At 37.7% G+C, this 19,202-nt stretch overlaps 1 protein-coding gene across 1 annotated transcript; it reads right to left on the bottom strand.

Moving 5' to 3' along the window:
• Window positions 1–10,158: 10,158 nt before the first annotated feature.
• LOC144349635 (uncharacterized) lies at window positions 10,159–11,103 on the bottom strand. The gene has a single exon (XM_078008156.2). It carries the CDS (start codon window positions 11,101–11,103, stop codon window positions 10,159–10,161), a length of 945 nt encoding a protein of 314 aa, XP_077864282.2.
• Window positions 11,104–19,202: the final 8,099 nt, after the last annotated feature.

Raw genomic sequence — 19,202 nt, 5'->3', positions numbered from 1 at the left:
TCACTTTACATTAATGAATTCAATTAATGCTTGATGAATCTTTATTTCGGGTTAACTTAAATGAAGTACTAATTAATGGCCTATTTTTTGCTGTAGATATAGTACCTATTGCACCTAATGAAAGTCAACTAGTGGCGATGCTAAGAATTACAAATTTGGTAATTTATGGAAAATGGTCGTTAATGAAGATAAGTCTAATGTCCTAATCACAAACAAAGGAGTTGACATAGAGAATGGTCTATTGGAAAATAAAAAATAAAAGAAACGACTGAGTACAAATATTTAGACTACTGGTTTACATGTAATTATCTTTCCGATCACACCCACTGTACAAAACTAATAGAAAGATTTAAAATTGACTTTGTGGTCATGGCAATACTAATAGAGTAGACTATGGTTTGTCACTATGGAACCATGTATTAAGTAGAAGCCTACTCATAAATTAAAAAAAAACAGAATTTATTCATTTTGCAATAAATTGTACTCCAAGGCAATATAAGGATATTGGCCTGAAAAAACGTTGGGGGTCACCAGCCTTTTCTTTTTCGAGAAATTGATGGTTGTATTTAAGTGGAAAGTCGTCATTTTGACACTATTATAACACTTTTACCACAGGTTCCTATGTCAGAGATATTATGCAATATCTCAAAATCTAGCCTGGAAAAAATCATATACTGTTAGTTATGGAGTACTTTTTGTTGTTCTGAATTAATTATTCAAAAAATCTGGGTTTTAAAAAGTGTCATAAAATGCAATTTTTTTTTAACATTGTGTTCTATGTAATTGTTCTAAAATAGCAATTTTCAAGAAATATTAGAACACGTTTATTAAAAATCATAACTGTAACACACAAAATAATGCTATTTCATTGTAACCATGAGACATTAGCTTCATGGTTGTACATAATAAACTAATGAACATTGTCATGCCATTTATGACCAATTTTGTCAAAAATTATAACTAGACTTGAGAGTATGCTGGGGAACGTCTGATACGTAGTGGGACAAATATGGAGAGTTTAGAAAACATGCAGCGTATGACAGGAAAATTCATTCTTTGTGCGTGCTGAAATACTGCAAATGATGCTGTCCTTGGTGATTTGGGGTTGTTCAGAATGAGATGTAGATTAGATATCGTAAAACCAAAATATTACCAAAGATTGTGTGATATGTCAGATTCCAGATGGCTGAGAGTTGTTTTTAATGTTTTGAATGATCAAAATAACAAAAACAACACAACTTTCAGAATGTCCTGGAACTGGCCAAAATGTAATCATGATATCATAAAAACTGTAGATTTAGATGAACATAAAGTAGTACACTTTAGTCTGTAAAAAAATTTAAAAAAGCTCTGGAAAAATTTGATGAAGATAAGTGGAGAAAAAACATGGCAAACAAATCAAGTCTGATCTACTACATGAAATTAAAAACTGGGATCAAGCATTGTGAACAATATTTAAAATCAGTTGTAAATTATAAAGGTGCCCAGCTTAAATTCAAAGCAAGGTCATACACTCTAGATATTGCGTATAAGAAAAGAAAGTGTGCAAATGTCAATAGTGATTGTACATGTCCATGCTGCAAGAAAGGTGATGAAACTTTGTTCTAGAGTGCGAAAGCTACAAAGAACATAGGGATAATATGATGACAAATATTAGTCATATCCTATGTAAAAATCGTGAAGCAAATCTTTACGAAGATATTACGAAGGGTAAAGCTTTATTATGTTTCCATTTAGAGGATAGCACTCAGCACTACAATTATGAGATATGTGAAGTAATTGATAGAGTTGTGAAAAAAAAATTCTTATGAATGCCAGGCATTATAGAAAAGATTATGTAGATTAGATTTATTTAATGTATTCACTTTAAGTTTAATAGTTTCAATTGTTTGTATTTTCTTTAAGTTTCAGAAGTTTCATCTTTGTACTTCCTTTAAATTTTAAATTGTCTGTTTCTTTTTTTATATAGTCTGTGCACTTTCCAATAATTTTTATTGAAGCTCCTAATTACTTATTAGTGAGCTCCTGATGTAACAAAGCAACAAATAAATAAATAAATAAATAAATAAATAAATAAATAAATAAATAAATAAATAAATAAATAAATAAATAAATAAATAAATAAATAAATAAATAAATAAATAAATAAATAAATAAATAAATAAATAAATAAATTCGGGCAATAGTATACGTCCACCCCCCCCCCCGCGCAGGATTTTGAGTCGTCCACATTTTTTTTGGAGGGGCGACTCAAAATCCCTCGGGAAAATAGACGTTTGCTATTTTCCTAGTGGCCAGTCAATATGTGTTCACTAGTTACCTGCGTTCTATTTGCCGTTCGCAAGGGACGCCGGGAATCAGCAAAGTAGAATGGCACCGAACGCCAACGCTTTGAAACCTTCCAATACAAGAACACCAGCAGACTATTCAGTTTTATTCTGTTCCACTGTTCGCTGTTTTGTTTTCGTGTTTCGTCAATTTTTAACAAGGGTAAGTGTTATGATATGTCTACAGGATATTATTTTCGTTCGAATTCAGGGTGATTACATATGTATATAGAGACAATTAATATTCTGTTGAGTTTTTTCAATGTTAACGTTCTCGTGTTTTTTTATTTATTATTTTGCAGTAATCATGTCTCTTAAGAGAAAATTGTTTTTTGTGTTATTGGTTGTTATTCTGTTGTCATGCACGGTCGAATCAAGACGCATGAGAAGAGGAGGAGCACCACCAAGACGATCACCAAAGTCCCGGTCAGATTGTCCATCAAGTTGTCATTGTGCTGGCGATGCGGCAATTTGTTGGCAGCCATTTTCAAAAGACACTCTCTTGCCATCTAAGTACAAAACACTGTAAGTTTGTTTCTGATATTATTAAGTTCGTAAACTGTAAACGTAATTTTACAATGCCCTGAAGAGGAATTCATAACTAACAACGACTAATCGAAAACGGAATTCCTGAATTCATTATCGTCATTAATCGTCACTTTGATGACTAACATTGGAATTGTCGCTATTGTTATATTTTAGTCAGGTCGTGGACATGTCTGTTAAAGATATTACTACTATACTGGTTAACACTCCTTCCATCGAAACACTAGTGTAAGTATAAAATAAAAATGAATATTTATTTACTTGTTGTCAAACCGGCTGATTTGATCACGTGATGCACTACTCGGTCATAATTTATCTTTTTTTTCTTCGTTCAGATTGAGAGATTCGAGACAAAACAGGATTACTTCTGTTCCAACAGATTTTTTTTCTCAACTGGTTAACCTGAAATTTCTGTGAGTATATGTTATATATTTCCGTGATGTCTATATTCATGTGTATACGTGGCTAACTTGTCTGACGGCGATCCGTCTTCTAATTTATATTTTTTGAAATGAATTGCAGCAATTTGAGTATTTTTGCCTGGTGAACAAATGAGCACAATTAAATTACTCTTTTTTGTTAGAAATATACCAACTATGAGAAGAAGAGAATTGCCACTTAATATCGTGCAAGCATTGAAACATGTAAATAACCTCGAAAAGTTGTAAGTATTATGCTTTTCCCGGAAATAGGGGCTGAAATTGACGGATAACACAATTTTATTTATTTATTTATTTATTTATTTATTTATTTATTTATTTATTTGTTATCGTTTGTTTATACTATGCTGCTTGGGGGGTTAAGTTTATATTTTAGTCTAAAGTAGTTTTTTTAAACTAAAAATATCTGGCAATGTTGCTGAACAATATGGCGGTGACAGTAAACCAATGAGCATGTGTGGTTTGTTGCAACTAATGAACATTTTTGTTTGAATTTCAAAAATTATGAATCACTATTTTTCAGGAATATCGATAAAAATAAAATGCCCTGTTCTTGTGATCTTTTGGACTTGGTTGATGCACGTGGCATTGAGCTTATTGGACCTGGTTTCCAGCCTGTACGAGGTTGCAAACGCAACGGATTTCCCATTGACACGTACAATTTTGATACATTCGTCTCAGTGTGTGGTAAGTACATTTAAGATAGTCGTTGGGCAGTTTTTTTTCACCCATCTACATAGTCTACTTCCCTGTTACATCACAGAAGCGACGTGTCGCTAGATGGCGCGATTTATAAAGCTTTTTCACAACAAATCTCCAGCCCGCATATTTCCAAGCATTCGATCATAATCACCTGGAACATATTTTATAAATTTGTATACCACGGCGGCGCAATGTTCTTTCAAAACCACGTGATGTGTAACAATCATACAATTTAATCTTTTCAGATGATATGAGATCGGCTGTCACTGATTCGGAATTTGAAGACGATAGCATTCAGGGTATAGAGTTAACTACCGATGGTCATGCAATAACAACGGCACGGTTTACTGAACGTGGGCAAGCTAATGTAGAAGATCCTCAGCACGCGATCAACATAATGAGTGATTTGGAATCCAGTGAAGAAGGTAAACTCAAGGGCGTTTTTTCCGATTTAGGCGCCGATGATGATTTGTATGAGTACTATGAAGTAGATCCCAACTTTGGGGAAACTTTTCAGGCTGAATTTGAAGCGAACCAGTTCGAGCATAGTAAGTAACAATGTTAAAGCAGGAGGGTCGTCACCTGCGCACGCGCGGAGTCCCAAGCGATGATAACAACACACGCTAAGAACGCAAAGTGGTTAGATGCTTGTAAACAATGGCACGCTATGGCCACCTGACGCATGCGCAGGTGACGAGTCTGCCGCTTTAATCACTCACTCTTACCATGGGCGTACTAGTTCTCGTCCTGGTGTACTCTCATCTCGACACTCACTTTCTCTGTAATAATGATATATAGAAAACGGTACAGGTGATGATCGTAGTCCTTTTCAATTATTCAATACGACCAGACGTTTCGGGAAATGTATTCCTCTTCATTGGATAATCTTAATACAATGTATATCAATTTCTGTCTTTTCACAGCGTTCGTTAACTCCCAGAATGAACGAGAAAATATTGTGGACATCGGCCTGGACATCAACGACCAATATGACCTTGCATTGTTACTTCGTTATCTCCGGCGATCTAAACTGTTACAAAACGTTGAAGTCGATGATGTCCTGGAAATATAATCTACTTTGCCGAAAACACTGTATGACCCAACCGTCTATGAATATTTTTAAATGTCAAAACGAAACAAAAATGAAATAAAATTTCTGAAACCTCATTCCTGGCTTGGTTTGTAATAAGTATGTGTGTTTGTTTGTAAATTCAAATAGTGAATTCAAAATGGTGCAAATTTTAATACGCGATTCGCAGAGAACTAACTTTGACGCCTTGTCGATGTCATAAAAATAAGTGCACATTATTCGAGTTTATGTTACGTTTTTTTAACATTTTTAAATTAAAATATGTTCATGTGCAAAAAAAGGAGACGCAGTTCTCATTTTATGAAATGTCAAAATGTCACGGTATATTCATTGGTCTGTAGTTATACCCTTACTTAATCGAAATTGCCTATCATCATATGTGGACAGCACATTATTAAGCATGGAAATGTCCCCGAAATACTTTCGCGTTTGTCGAATCCCACGCGATGTTTGACGCGACTGCGACGCTATGACCTTTGTTTGTCCTGTTTTTACTTTCGATTTCACGCATAACGCGTGATTCTCGCAGTGAACGGAAAATGGTCTATTGCCTTCCAATCCTCGGGGCGGAGCTACGTCACAAGACGTTCCACGTTGCTAAGACGCGTACCACTTATTTACATGGGCTCTGCGCGCGCTGCTGAGGAGCGCGGAACGCAGAGCGAAGAGCCGGTGAAAATTCGAGAAAACAACAGGAACTCAACTTTGAAGTATTATTTATATGAGTTACACACGCAGGGGTAATCTTGTTACACTGTTCAGGGGAGTCTCAACAACCATCCCAAAGTACCATTTTCCGACAGTTTTCGGCCTTTGTTTTCACAGTGATGGTTGCCATGCGGTGAATAGGGAACCGAACTGCTCGGAGTGCGTGCGAGCACAGACAAACCGTTTTCATTCCATTATTCTTTTCAGAATTCGCTCTTTCCATTCTTCCTCTCACCCTTGGAAGTAAAACTGATTACTCTAATATTCACAAATAACCAATAGGTATGTGTGTTTATTTAACAAATACTTTATGATTTTCAATGCGAGTTTGTATTTTCATAATATTGGTATATTAGAGTATTAGTGTATTCGAAAAAAAATCTATCGATTCCGACCCTGTCGTGGAGCGTCGACTCTATTCTACAGACCGAGTCGTTAGCCAAAAATCGTACAAATGTCGCGCTGATGTAAGGGAACAAGTATATATTAGTAAATTGTACCCTAACCTTTGATCCCTGTGTAGAGCCATCCCCTTGATCTGCAATTCCCATCCCGGGGAGATAAAAAGTCAGTATAAAATTAATGTTTTTTGTTCACAACAACAATATTTCATTTATATGCTTCTATATTGTCATTCAAGCACCACTCGCCAGAACATTTCCAGCACAGTAAATGTCATTATTAATACAGTTATGTAATTATTATTTGCAGACGATGTTGTTTTATTTTCTGATTCGATTATTAGCCTACATAGGCTGTTAAATAGCTTAAGTGAATACTGTAATGTTTGGGAACTGCCTGTCAAGCTGACCAAGTTGTTGTTTTTAAAGGCGGAGGTAGGATTTCAAGTACTGATTGGTTAGTGGTTATATAATAACGTAAGACTAATGTTGTTTCATATTATAAGTATTTGGGAGTGATGTTTTCCTGTCGATTGAATTGGTCCACTTCTACTAAAATACTCGCCCAACAGGGTAAAAAGTCGTTAATGTGTTTACACAAGGGCGTCAGTAAATTAGACCCCTTGCCCTATGAACATTTCTTTAGAATTGTTGATACTATGATTTCCCCTATTCTAACTTACGGCTCTGAAATTTGGTGTCACCAGGGTTATGATACGTTTGAACGCGTCCAGCACCTTGCATGTAGAATGTTCTTGGGTGTTTCCTGTAATATTCGCTAATAAAACAACAGACTATTTATAGGTCAGGTGAAACTTACAGACATGAGGTTTACTCCCCTGTAACACGAACAAACATACAGAGCAAAAGTATCTGGATATATGGCCACTAGAGGGCGCTACATGTATTATCATACATTGGTTATCTCTACACCTCCCTTTAAAGTACAGAAGGGCTGAACTGAAGCTAATGTCCTGTATCAAGTGTTCTCACTATTGTTCGTAACAAGTCCACGAATGTTTCTCTGAATACAACACAACACAACACAACATAATGTAATTCATTAACTCTAACTGCAATATATCAACTAACATAATATTCACTAATAATGAACTGCTAAACTAATGTCAATGTCTGCTTTGGTGACATTACTATAAATCTAGACACTGACATCTTCACAATTCTTCCAGACCTTGTTTTTACAATGCCATTACCAGGTTTGCTTGGATGGTCTTTTGCGGTGATAGATTGGGTGTTTGTTTGTTGATCAGTAGAATCTGGTGTGTATTTCACTGGAGATGAATGAGCTTTAGATTTTGGAGATTCCGGTTCATTAGTAGTGTGAACTAGTGCTCTCCTATTGCGTCTAACAATACCTTGATTAGATTTGACAAGGTAAGATCGTGGATGTTCAGTGGTCTTTACTATATGACCATGTCGGTCTTGATCTCGAATCCATACTTTGTCACCGAGGTGAAGTATGGGAAGTTCACGCGCTTGATGTCGCTGGTTGAACTTAGTTTGTTGATTAGATCGATAGATGTCTTTACTCTCTTTCACTTTCTCAAGATCTTCATTGCGAAGTCGTGCTTGTAGAGTATTTGGGAGCATCGGTAGTTGTTTTGCGTAGTAGTCTTCCCACCAGTAGCTGACTTGGCGCAAGATTATTTTGTAGTGGTGTGGTTCTGTAGGAGAGAAGAGCGAGGTATGGATCTTCATTTTTCTTGAGCAGATCTTTGACAGTTTGTACTGCTCTTTCAGCTTTACCATTGGATCGTGGATATCTGGGTGAACTGGTTATGTGGACAAATCCATATATTACTGCAAACTGACTGAACAATTCTGAGCTAAATTGTGGTTCGTTATCAGACATTGCAATCTCAGGTATTCCATGTTCAGCGAACATCTCTTTCAGTGTAGTGATCACGCTCTCGGATGTTAACGTTGGTAGTTTCTTTATTTCCACCCATCAAGAGTAGTAATCTACCACTATTATGTATACTCTGGATTTGTATTGAAAGAGATCCATTCCCACTCGTTCCCATGGACGAGATGGAAATGATGATGACATCAGTGGCTCAGTAGGTTCTGGACGGTGTTTGGCACATGTAAAACATTTAGATACCAGATCTCCGAGGCTTGTAGAGAGTCCAGGCCACCATACTGATGTCCGGGCTCTTGCACGGCATTTAGTAATTCCCAGATGACCTTGATAAATGCAGTCAAGTATTTCAAGTCAAATGTCTCGTGGAATTACGATTCGTTCATCATACAGTAGTAAAGTCATCGGTGACTGTGAGATGGCTCCTGTTTTCCCAGTACTGACGTAGTAATGGAGAGTGAGGCATGTATGCAGGCCATCCATGTAGACAATATTCTTGTATTTGCGTGCATTCCTCGTCAGCTTTCTGTGCTTCTATAATGTCATGTATACGTTTTGCAGTTGCGGGAAGTACCTGTATGTATTGTTTGGTGAAGTTTTCGACTTCCACGCTGAATGCTGTGTCAACTTGTTCTGGTATACCGATTGGTGCGCATGATAGGGCGTCTGCAGTTGTTTGCTGTGTACCGGGTTAAATCGCATCATCCTGAGACGAAAGCGTAATATGTGTGGCGGCATTTTTGAAAGCTCTGTAGTATTCAGGAGTGGTACTAGGGGTTTATGATCAGTCTCTAATATGAAGTATAGTCTGAATACATAGTCGGTGAATTTCTCGCAAGCCCATGTCGCTGCGAGAGCCTCCTTTTCAATAACTGCATATCATTTTTCTGTGTCGCTGAGTGATCGTGATGCATAGCAGACTGGTCGTCGTTTTCCATTGTCCTGTATCTGTAGTAAAACAGCACCGATGCCTGTTGCTGATGCGTCGGCTGCGATAATCGTAGAACGATTTGGATCATAGTGTGCGAGGACTTCAGTCGATACTAGACACTTCTTGATCTCTTGGAATGATTTTTCTTGAGATTCACCCCAAACCCAGGCATTCTCCTCACGCAACAATTCGCGTAATGGCTCATTATGATCTGCAAGTCCTGGGATGAACTTTCCTAGTTGATTAACCATTCCCATAAAACGTTGTAATTCGGTAATATTTGTTGGCACAGGAAATTTAGCAATTGCGTTGGTTTTCTGAGGATCCGCGTGTATTCCTGTTTTATCAATGATGTGTCCGAGAAACTTGATTGTATCTTTCGAGAATTCACATTTGTCGTTAAGTGTTATGATGTACACGATGTAGTACCGCTCTGACACGTTTGTCATGTTCTATTTGGTTAGACCCATGAATTAGAATATCATCCATATGGCAAATTACCCTATCTAGTCCTTCGAGGACACCTGATAGGGTGTGTTGAAATATTTCTGGAGCCGAACTTATACCAAATGGGAGACGATTAAAGCAATATCTCCAAAACGGTGTTATGAAGGTTGTGAGAAGCTTTGAGTCATTGTCTAGTGGGAGTTGGCAAAACCCGCTATTAGCATCAAGTTTGGTAAATAGCTTACTTATGACAAGTTTAGACAGGCTCTCATCTACTGATGACATTGGATGTATTTCACATTGAACCGATTTATTCAGTTGTGTGAGATCAACACAGATGCGAACCCTACCGTTTGATTTAGGTATGGGTACAATTCCACAGCACCATTCAGTTGGCACAGTTACTGGAGAAATTACTCCCTGTTGTAGCATTGCCTCAATTTCTGTCTTCACTTTGGGCAGTAATGGGTGTGGTACCTTTCTCGGTGTATACAGACATACTGGCTCTGGGTCAGCGCAAAGTGTTATGTGATATTTAGACTTTAACTTGCCTAGACCTTTGAATAATGCTGGGAATTCTGCTCTGAAGTTGGTTGGTGTGTTTGAGTCTGATTTTCCCACTTCATCAACACGTGAGATAAGTCCCAGTTGAACGCACATATTCCTGCTGAGCAATGAACATGCCTAGTTCTTTATCACATAAACAGTCTCGGATCTCTTATTTTCACGGTACACTAGCGTAGCTCGGAATGTACCGATTACTGGAAGCTGGGTACCTGCTGGTCCGCGAAGCGATTGACGAGTTGAACTCAGTTTTGCCTCATTCAGCCATGGTAATTTGTCGCTAATGACTGACACTGTAGCACCAGTATCTAATTTGAAGTGTGTGTCATGTCCGTTTACCTTTATTTCTGCACTCCAGTAGTCATCACTTCCATATACTTCTCCGAGAAATGTAATCTGTATCTCTTTAAAGTTGTGAACCTCGTTTATTATACTACTTTCTTGTCTTGTACTACGATAAACTTTTTTAAAGTGTCCAGATTTCTGACATTTATGACATGTTGAGTCTTTGGCAGGACATATACGACGATCGTGACGTTGACCACCAGACCATCGACAGCTATCTTGTGTTTGTGTGCTAGTACGGCTGTAACCATGTTTGTCACTTTTCTTTGGCTGTGCTTTATATTTCTGGTTACTTCTACGGGATGCAGTTGAGTGTTTTACAAAATCAACATTACTTGGCTTTATACTAGTGTCCCCACGAACTACTTCACGACTTTGTTTTCTAGCTTTGGCCTGATGACATGTTTGTACAGCGATAGTGAGTGTAAGGGTTGATTTCATTTGCAGGTGGTCTGACAGTGAGTCATCTAAAACTCCTACAACAATTCTGTCCCTTATAAGGTCATCTTTCAGCACACTATCTAAGCCATATAAATCTTGTATGAAGACATTAATGGGTGCCCCATGTGTTTGCACCCGTTTATTGAATCGTGCTCGCTCCACTATTATATTACGACGAACTTGGTAATAGTCATTCAGGGCTTTTTTCACATCCTCATATGTGGAGGTTTCCTCGTCAATTCGGAGTGTTGTGAGGATATCATCTGCACAATCTCCCATAGCATACAGTAGTGTACTGCCTGTTCACGTTCTGTCTTGTTTTGCAGACCTGAAGCCATTCTGTAGCGTTCAAAACGTTTCAGCCATTTTGGCCACAGTTCTGCTTGTTTTGGTCCGGTTGATCCATCAAATTTCTCAGGAATTGGAAGTTGAGTTGCTTGTTGTGGTGTTCCTGGAACTGCTTGGTTTTGATCTGCCATTTTTGTGAGTCAAAACACCGCTGCCACCATGTAATATTCGCTAATAAAACAACAGACTATTAGGTCAAGTGAAACTTACAGACATGAGGTTTAATCCCCTGTAACACGAACAAACATACAGAGCAAAAGTATCTGGATATATGGCCACTAGAGGGCGCTATGTGTATTATTCCTCAGCTCCTGAGAGCGAGGTTATTTGTAGCACAGTCAGCTGGCGCACACGTGATAATAACATAAATACGATATTTACTATATGGGGCCGCCATCTTGAATGACGCATAAAACTAAATAAGAGACAAGTTATGAAACGCGTTTTTCAGATTCCTATAAATCATGACAAAAATACCAATCTTTCACAAAAATACGGTCCGTTGGGGTTATATTAAGCTAACTGATAACAAAATACGGCCTAACTCGTCGTTTTTGTGTGGAAAAATCCCTTGTATACGAACACCTAATTACGCGAAGAGCCTAGAACACTAAGCCGGGGTATTTTGTAGGAATCTGAAAAACGCGTTTCACAACTTGTCTCTTATTTAGTTTTATGCGTCATTCAAGATGGCGGCCCCCATATAGTAAATATCGTATTTATTTTATTATCACGTGTGCGCCAGCTGACTGTGATTTGTAGATATGCTGGCGATCGCCTCTGTGTTTCCGGAAGTACTATGGGGGATTGCATGATGGGAGTGGAAAGTCTTTTGATCAGTAAAATAATTTTAGGAAAGTAAAAAGTAGAGTGACTGTGAAATGAATTGAATATTAAATATCGTGGAATCTGGATGAAATGATGAAAGGAAACTGAAGTGGTATGAAAGGGCGGTAAATGTAACCAGAATGCCAGGTCAGAATCGAGGGTCAAAATACGTCACAATACATCCATCAAGGCGGTTGCAAAGTGTCAACAACTATGAATGAGGCAAAAGACTTCATTTGCAGTTTGCATGAATGGCCAGTGAGAAAAAAAATCATGCAAATTCTGTGCTTCAGTAACAGTATTTGCTACTTTTTTGTGCAATGGAAATTAATACAAGAAATGCTGCCAAAAGACATGTCCTTCTAGTAAAAAAAAACAACCTTGGGACGTTTATCTTGAGAAATTGAGAATAAAAAAATCCCTTGGGAGAGTCGTTGTGAAACAATAGACATGCTTCGTTGGGGTATCAAGGTTATTTTGATTATTTGAAGATGGAAACTGCTGCTTTATGGAAGAGCAAAGTTCAATGTCATTGGCACAGTAATGACGTTTTTGGAGGGGTGTCTCGCCAGAAGTATTTGCCGTGACTCTGGACTTTTCATTCGGGTTTATACAACACTTACTTGTTACTATCAAGAAGGTTTAATGTCTTGTTTGTATTTGCACAATGTGAATGATGGGTTTATTGTCAAAATATATACAGGTGCTTGTATGCCTATTGAAACTACATGTATACAAAATTTTACCAATGCACATCCATTTCATGTGTTAAAAGAACATTGCGATGTTCTCATGGAATTGTTAAATCTTGGTATCATTCCCAACTGTCACCAAACTGTACGTTTTGACGACTCTATGCACTTCTGGGACTTGTAATAATTTTCTGGAAACTGTACAGCAAATCACATATTTTCCTTATTAATTTCAGTTTTTATTGTTTATAATAATTTACAGTAATAACATATTTTTCCGATTGTGTGCATGACAGCTTTGTCCACACACTAAGACAGGATATGTACGGATATGTGTGAGTATGTTTCATGGATTAATAGGCCACTCCTTTGCTTCAATTCCAACTACATCTCTGGAAATATCACTTGCTGTTTATCATCCATATTTTGATATCCCACAATGTGTCGATTGCGTATCTGGAAATTCTAACTACTTTTTCGCAAAATTTGACCAGCCTTGCTTCTACCAGTCATTTAAGTCAACTCCCATATTGTCCTTCAAAGTGAAGGTTAATGCAGATATATTGTAAATTACACAGAGGTAACATTACAATACATTCTCCTTCACATTCCCTTGTATTACATAACAATCTCTGAGCTGAGGCAGTTATGGTTCTACAACCATCACCAGTTCTCTTGTCATATATTGGTTATCTCTACATTTCCCAAAATGCACCAAATTGTGCAGTATTAGGGGAGTGTTGGCGTTGCAAAATTTTCCTTAGCACGGCAAAATAATTGCGTTAAATATTGGGCCAAGTTACTGAGTATACCAGCACACAGATATCCCCGGAAATGTTATGTTATGTTACTTCATCTCGATATTTCCCAGACGAGATACAAACCAAATTGGGTGACCAATGTTACAAATTTTATTATTTTCCTGTAATAATATGCATGAGATGTGGGAGTCGCAAGTGGTATCGAACACCAGTAATTTTGTTAACATTTTTGTTTCTAGACTAAAATATCGTTTATACATGTACTTAGATTGGCAAGGAAATGTCACAACTTCGGAAAAACTTAATAATTATTGTAATTTTAAAACGCGGCTTGAACCCGAGCGTTATTTGTTTTCTATTCTGTATTATAGGTTTATGTTATCCCGTTTTCGTTGTTCTTCTCATTGTCTTAGGAAAGAAACCGACAGGAGAAATGATATCCCAATAGATGAACGCTTTTGCCCACTTTGTGAAAACGTAGAAATTGAAGATGAATTACACTTTTTGTTGATTTGTCCCTTCTTTGATGAATTTAGAAAAACATACATCCCTAGATATTTTTTTACCCCGCCGTCATATGAGAAGTTTTTAACTATGTTAATGTCAGAAGACAGAAGTGAATTGAAATCCATTGCAGCCTTTCTTTTTCATTCCCTAAAATTACTGTACATTACTGTTTTTGTTACTTTATATTTTATTTATAGTTTGTATTTTGGGCCACAGGCCTTTGATTGCAATACAGACCTTAAATAAATAAATAAATAAGTAATTCATTCCTGTTACAGCTATTATGACGTTTTTGAATGAAAGATTGGTTTACTTGGTAGTATTAGTCCTAGTCTCGCTCGTGTTAGTTGACGGTCAAGTGTGTCCCCGTGGTTGCTCTTCTTGTACCGGAGATGTGATATCATCAGGTTGGCCGCGGTACAAAGGAGACCACGCTGTTTGTGACAAGCCGATGATGGGGCGCATCACCTTACCGCCGCAGTATAAGTATGTGTAAGTACCCGTATGTTAACTAACTCACACACTCACTCAATCACACATTCGTTGCATGCGCGTATTAATTACTTTACTTCTGCTTGATCGTTTATTTAGTGTCGTTAGAGACTTGTCACTTCATAATGCCTGGAAAGCCATGAATAGAATGCCAGATGTCATCGAACTCACGTAAGTACGCTAAAGCATGTCTCTGTCGGGATTGTGTAGAAAATATGTGGGAGAATCAACTTAGTTCGACAAAATATTTTAACCAACCAATTATTGTCACGTTTTATTGACTACTTTTTTTTTGTTTTGTTATGTAAATTAGAATAGAGGACACCAAAAACAACGAATTCGAGAAATTTGTATCATCTATGTTTGATGGTCTTCATAGCATGCGCACTCTGTGAGTATATTATTGATCTATAGTGATAAGAAACCATCGTTGGAGTCGAACTGGCCGGGCACGGCTCCTTTTCGTACTGTCCGATTGATGGTCGAATGTCATATAAACGGCAATGTTAGATCGGTGCCATGATATCATATCATATATGCCATATTTCTTTATTTTCCTTTATAATAATTTTTATTGCAGAAACTTAAAAACCATGATAAGTGGTAGAGTACCAGAAGGTTTCTGGCACGCGGCGCTGAAAGAATCAAACCTCGAAACAATGTAAGTACATGTACACCGTCGAACGTTTCATCAGTACAGGTTGTGTGTTTTTTTTTTTGTTTTTTTTTGTTTTTTTTGTCTTTTTTCGATACATTTTGAGTTTCCAGCGATACGTTTAGTTTTCCATGACATTGCATGACGTGGTCCTTTTTTTATTACCCCGAACACTGTTTTCACAATATTGTACGTATGTTTTTTCCAATACCAGAAACATCAATGAAAACTCACTTAGACGTTGTGACTGTTGGTGTTTCACCTCCGCCGATCGTAAGGGTATCAAGATAATTGCTGGACCAAACCCACCTCCTATTACTCGTTGTAAAGCAAAAGGTTATCCACTGGATACATACAGATTCGAAATCTTCGATTCAGTGTGTAGTAAGTATTGATCAAATTCGTTCGAATGTTTCATGAGAAATACCCTTAATATTTTACAATATAACAATTTGTCTGAACAGAGACTAAATACGCCCTCTGACGTTGGTTAAGTGCTTGTTGTTGATAACACTGTATTGTCAATGTTTCTACAGAAAAAATAGAATCTGGAATTCCTAAAGAAATTGCCGGGTCCTCAGAAACAGTTGCTGATTTAAAAGCCGCTTTACAAGGGAATGGAGTCGCCGATGCCACTCCACATACTCCAGTCACTGCACCTACAGAAAAGGCTGCCACTGTTCCTGAAGTTGATCAACAATCGGCAACTGCTGCTGCACCAGAACCGGTTTTACAAAGTGACGATAACCCTGAGGCTACTGTGTCCAGTAAAGTCCAACCAGTCGCCGAATCGGCATCAACAACCAAAATAGCACCGGCTGCGAAGACCGCTACTCCTAACCAGTCCGCTGATTTGAAATGCACTATTACTGACAGTCTTCAAAAAGGTATTTATTTTATAGATTTTTGGATGACTGGGAATGTATAAATGAATTGGTGGGGTTGTTTAACTGGGTTATTTGTTATCTGTGTTACGGTCGACGTTGTAAAGCGCCACCACCGATGGTTTACAACGATAACACAACAGTATTACCGTGAATATGCCGACTGCATAGACTACTTTTCCGGAAGTAGCGAGACTGGGGTGCACAAGACGTCCCACATTGCTAAGACGCTCACCACTGTACCTAGACTAGCAAAGTCGGGACTTTACAAAAAGAAATAATTAATTGCGTGATCGCAAAAACTAACCTGACACGTTAAAAAGGCTAAATTGACAATTAATTATATTTTTTTTGTAAAACAAAGAATAATTCCCGACTTTGCCAGTCTACACTGTACAACGTATTTCTAGTTGCCATGCGGTGAAAATACCCGGATGTCCGCCCGAGAATAGTTGCATGGAACAGAAAGCTACCTTTCTTATGGGTTGGCAGTTTACAAATCACGCTGCTCATTAGGATATTTATCACCACAAAAGCGTGGTGACAACTATAGAGGGCGGAATAGACCAGTCGTGGTAATTTCGCATCAATGCAAAAGATTCTACAAACTCGTTCTGAATGATTTAGCATATAAAAAAATAAAATTACCACGACTAGGCTAGTCCAACTATTGATTGAAACACGGATTTACCTGTTTTATTATTTTTCTCTAGCACTGGACAATTTGGGTGATGGAAACATACAGATATCACTTGACTCAACGGCCAAGACCTATGATGATGACTGTTACGTGAAGACGGTGACTCTTGCGTCGAGGAAAGGAAACACAGAGAAATGAGAATTTTTTTTATAAAAAAACAACTGTAAATTTAAATATTTAATGGAAAAAATAATGAACAATGTCATTAAATTTGAAAAAAAAAAGTTTCTCAGATCGGAATGTATTCTATAATCATAATAGGTGATTTTTCGTTCAACTGCGAGATCTCGCGAGTTGTGTGAAAGAAGCCGGCCGAACGTGTGCAGCAAAAATCGAACGATTTGATTTACAACTCGAATTTCTTTATTTCGTATATCACATAGAAAGGCCGATCTTTGGCAGGGTAATATTGCGTTTTAATACCCTTACTTCATCAAAATTGAGCATTGTCAACTGGGTACAGCACATTATGAAGCGTGGAAATATCCCCCAAATACTTTGCGTTTGTCGAATTCCATGCGATGTTTGTCGCTACTACGACGCTCTGACCTTTGTTTGTCCTGTTTTTACGTTCAATTTCACGAATAACGCGGGATCTCGCAGTGAACGGAAAATGTACTGCACTCCAGCATTGACGCTGCAGGTCGGCGTCTTCTACACCGATCTGACGCATATCGCGCAAGGTGTGCCGGGAGTTTGTTTGTCGGTTGGCACGTATTTTACAGAAATATTAAATCGTGTCATGGGTCTGTTTACCAAATAATGATAAAATGAAACTTAAAACACTTGTAAGAACAAACTGGGCCCAAATTGCGCAAATTTGCAATAAGTTTACGCTACTAGTGTCTGGTTCGGATTAAAATTTATTTTGAAATCACGCCCACTGGCATTTTATGTTTGAGAAAATTACCTAAACACGTTTGTACTTATCGATTTCCTAGTTCGCTATCTTTTTCCTAACATCGCCCAGTTGTGACGTCACATGGCAGGCGAACGAAAATTGGGCAGGCGCGAGGCGCCCGCGTCACCCCGAGGCAACGACGCATACGCACAGACGATTTGAACTGACGATTCACATCTACGTCTCCTACCGCACGATCTACTTTTTCATTATTTTAACATTTTGAAAAGATTTCAGCACTGAATGTAAAATATTTGACATATTTATTTTAAATAACTATCAAGGGTAAAATCTCTCTGGGGGTTCTCCACACGTGTCAGGGGGGAATCTCGTCTCGTCCCTATATCTCGTCCCCTTGAGGTACGGGATCGGGAAAGTCACTTAAGCTTTACAGTCAAATAAGACACACACAACGAAATACGTTTCAGCTCTCGTCTTAGTCGGTCAATCGAGCACTCTATAAGACACAGCGCCCTGGGGAAAAATCCCCAAGACTATCGCAAGGCTGACCCAAGACTACGGTGGCCCATATATACAATCGGCGAAGAATGACCAAATTTCGGCGATCAATGATGCATTACGACGATCAATAACCAATTACGACGATCAATGACGCATTGCGGCGAACAATAACCAAATTGCGGCGATCAATGACGCATTGCGACGATCAATAACGCATTGCGACGATCAATAACGCTTTGCGACGATCAATAAAGTATTGCGACGATCAGTAACGCATTGCGACGATCAATAACCAATTCCAGCGATCAATAACGCATTGCGACGATCAATAACGCATTGCGACGACCAATAACGCATTGCGACGACCAATGACCAACTTCAGCGATTTAGTTTAAAGGATGGACCCACAATGCTTTGCACACTTCAATGGCGTCCGCCATGGAGTTAACTTCGTTCGTCCACGAACTACAGGTTGTGTAAGTATTCGTTATATGAATAAATCCAAAATACTAGAATCCATTGCTATGGCAAGTCAAGTGTTGCAATATTATTAAAAACAATTTTTTTTTTTTTAAATCCATATTTTATTCCACAAAACGCAATTTATGTTTGTAAATTCTATTTTACATTTCATAAAATATTATTTCGTTTTCTAAAATTCGTATTTGATTGCATCAAACGTATTTTTGTTCAAAGAATTCCTATTTAATTATTCAGACGCCATTTTGTTGTGTACAATTTATATTCCATTCAGTACACAAATTTATGTTTAAATAAAGGTTATTTTGTGTCATTCATTTTACTTCTGATGTGTTTAGGGTAAATTTATGTTTCAGTTCTGAATCAAAATTATTTCACTCGTGAAATATATTTTACATGCAGAATTCTGTTGGTTTTTTTTCGTTCGACAATTTTCTATTTTGATTCATAAACCGTAACAAACTTAGGGGGCCTACAATTGTATGCCGTGGCGGTGGTGGCGCTGTTGTCATTTTTGGTAAAAAGTAATATTTTCAACTTCTTGTTAAAAACCGCAAGTCTGATTGCTTTGATACTATACATATATGTATCTCAGGTAGACCTTTTTCAGATTTGTTTATTTCGTGATATCTTAATTCTCTAATTTTAATGAATATTTTTGTCATTTT

Source organism: Saccoglossus kowalevskii, chromosome 7 (assembly GCF_978046115.1).
Source record: "Saccoglossus kowalevskii chromosome 7, keSacKowa6.1, whole genome shotgun sequence".
NCBI lineage: Eukaryota > Metazoa > Hemichordata > Enteropneusta > Harrimaniidae > Saccoglossus > Saccoglossus kowalevskii.
This window is presented reverse-complemented; position numbering and strand designations above follow the sequence as displayed.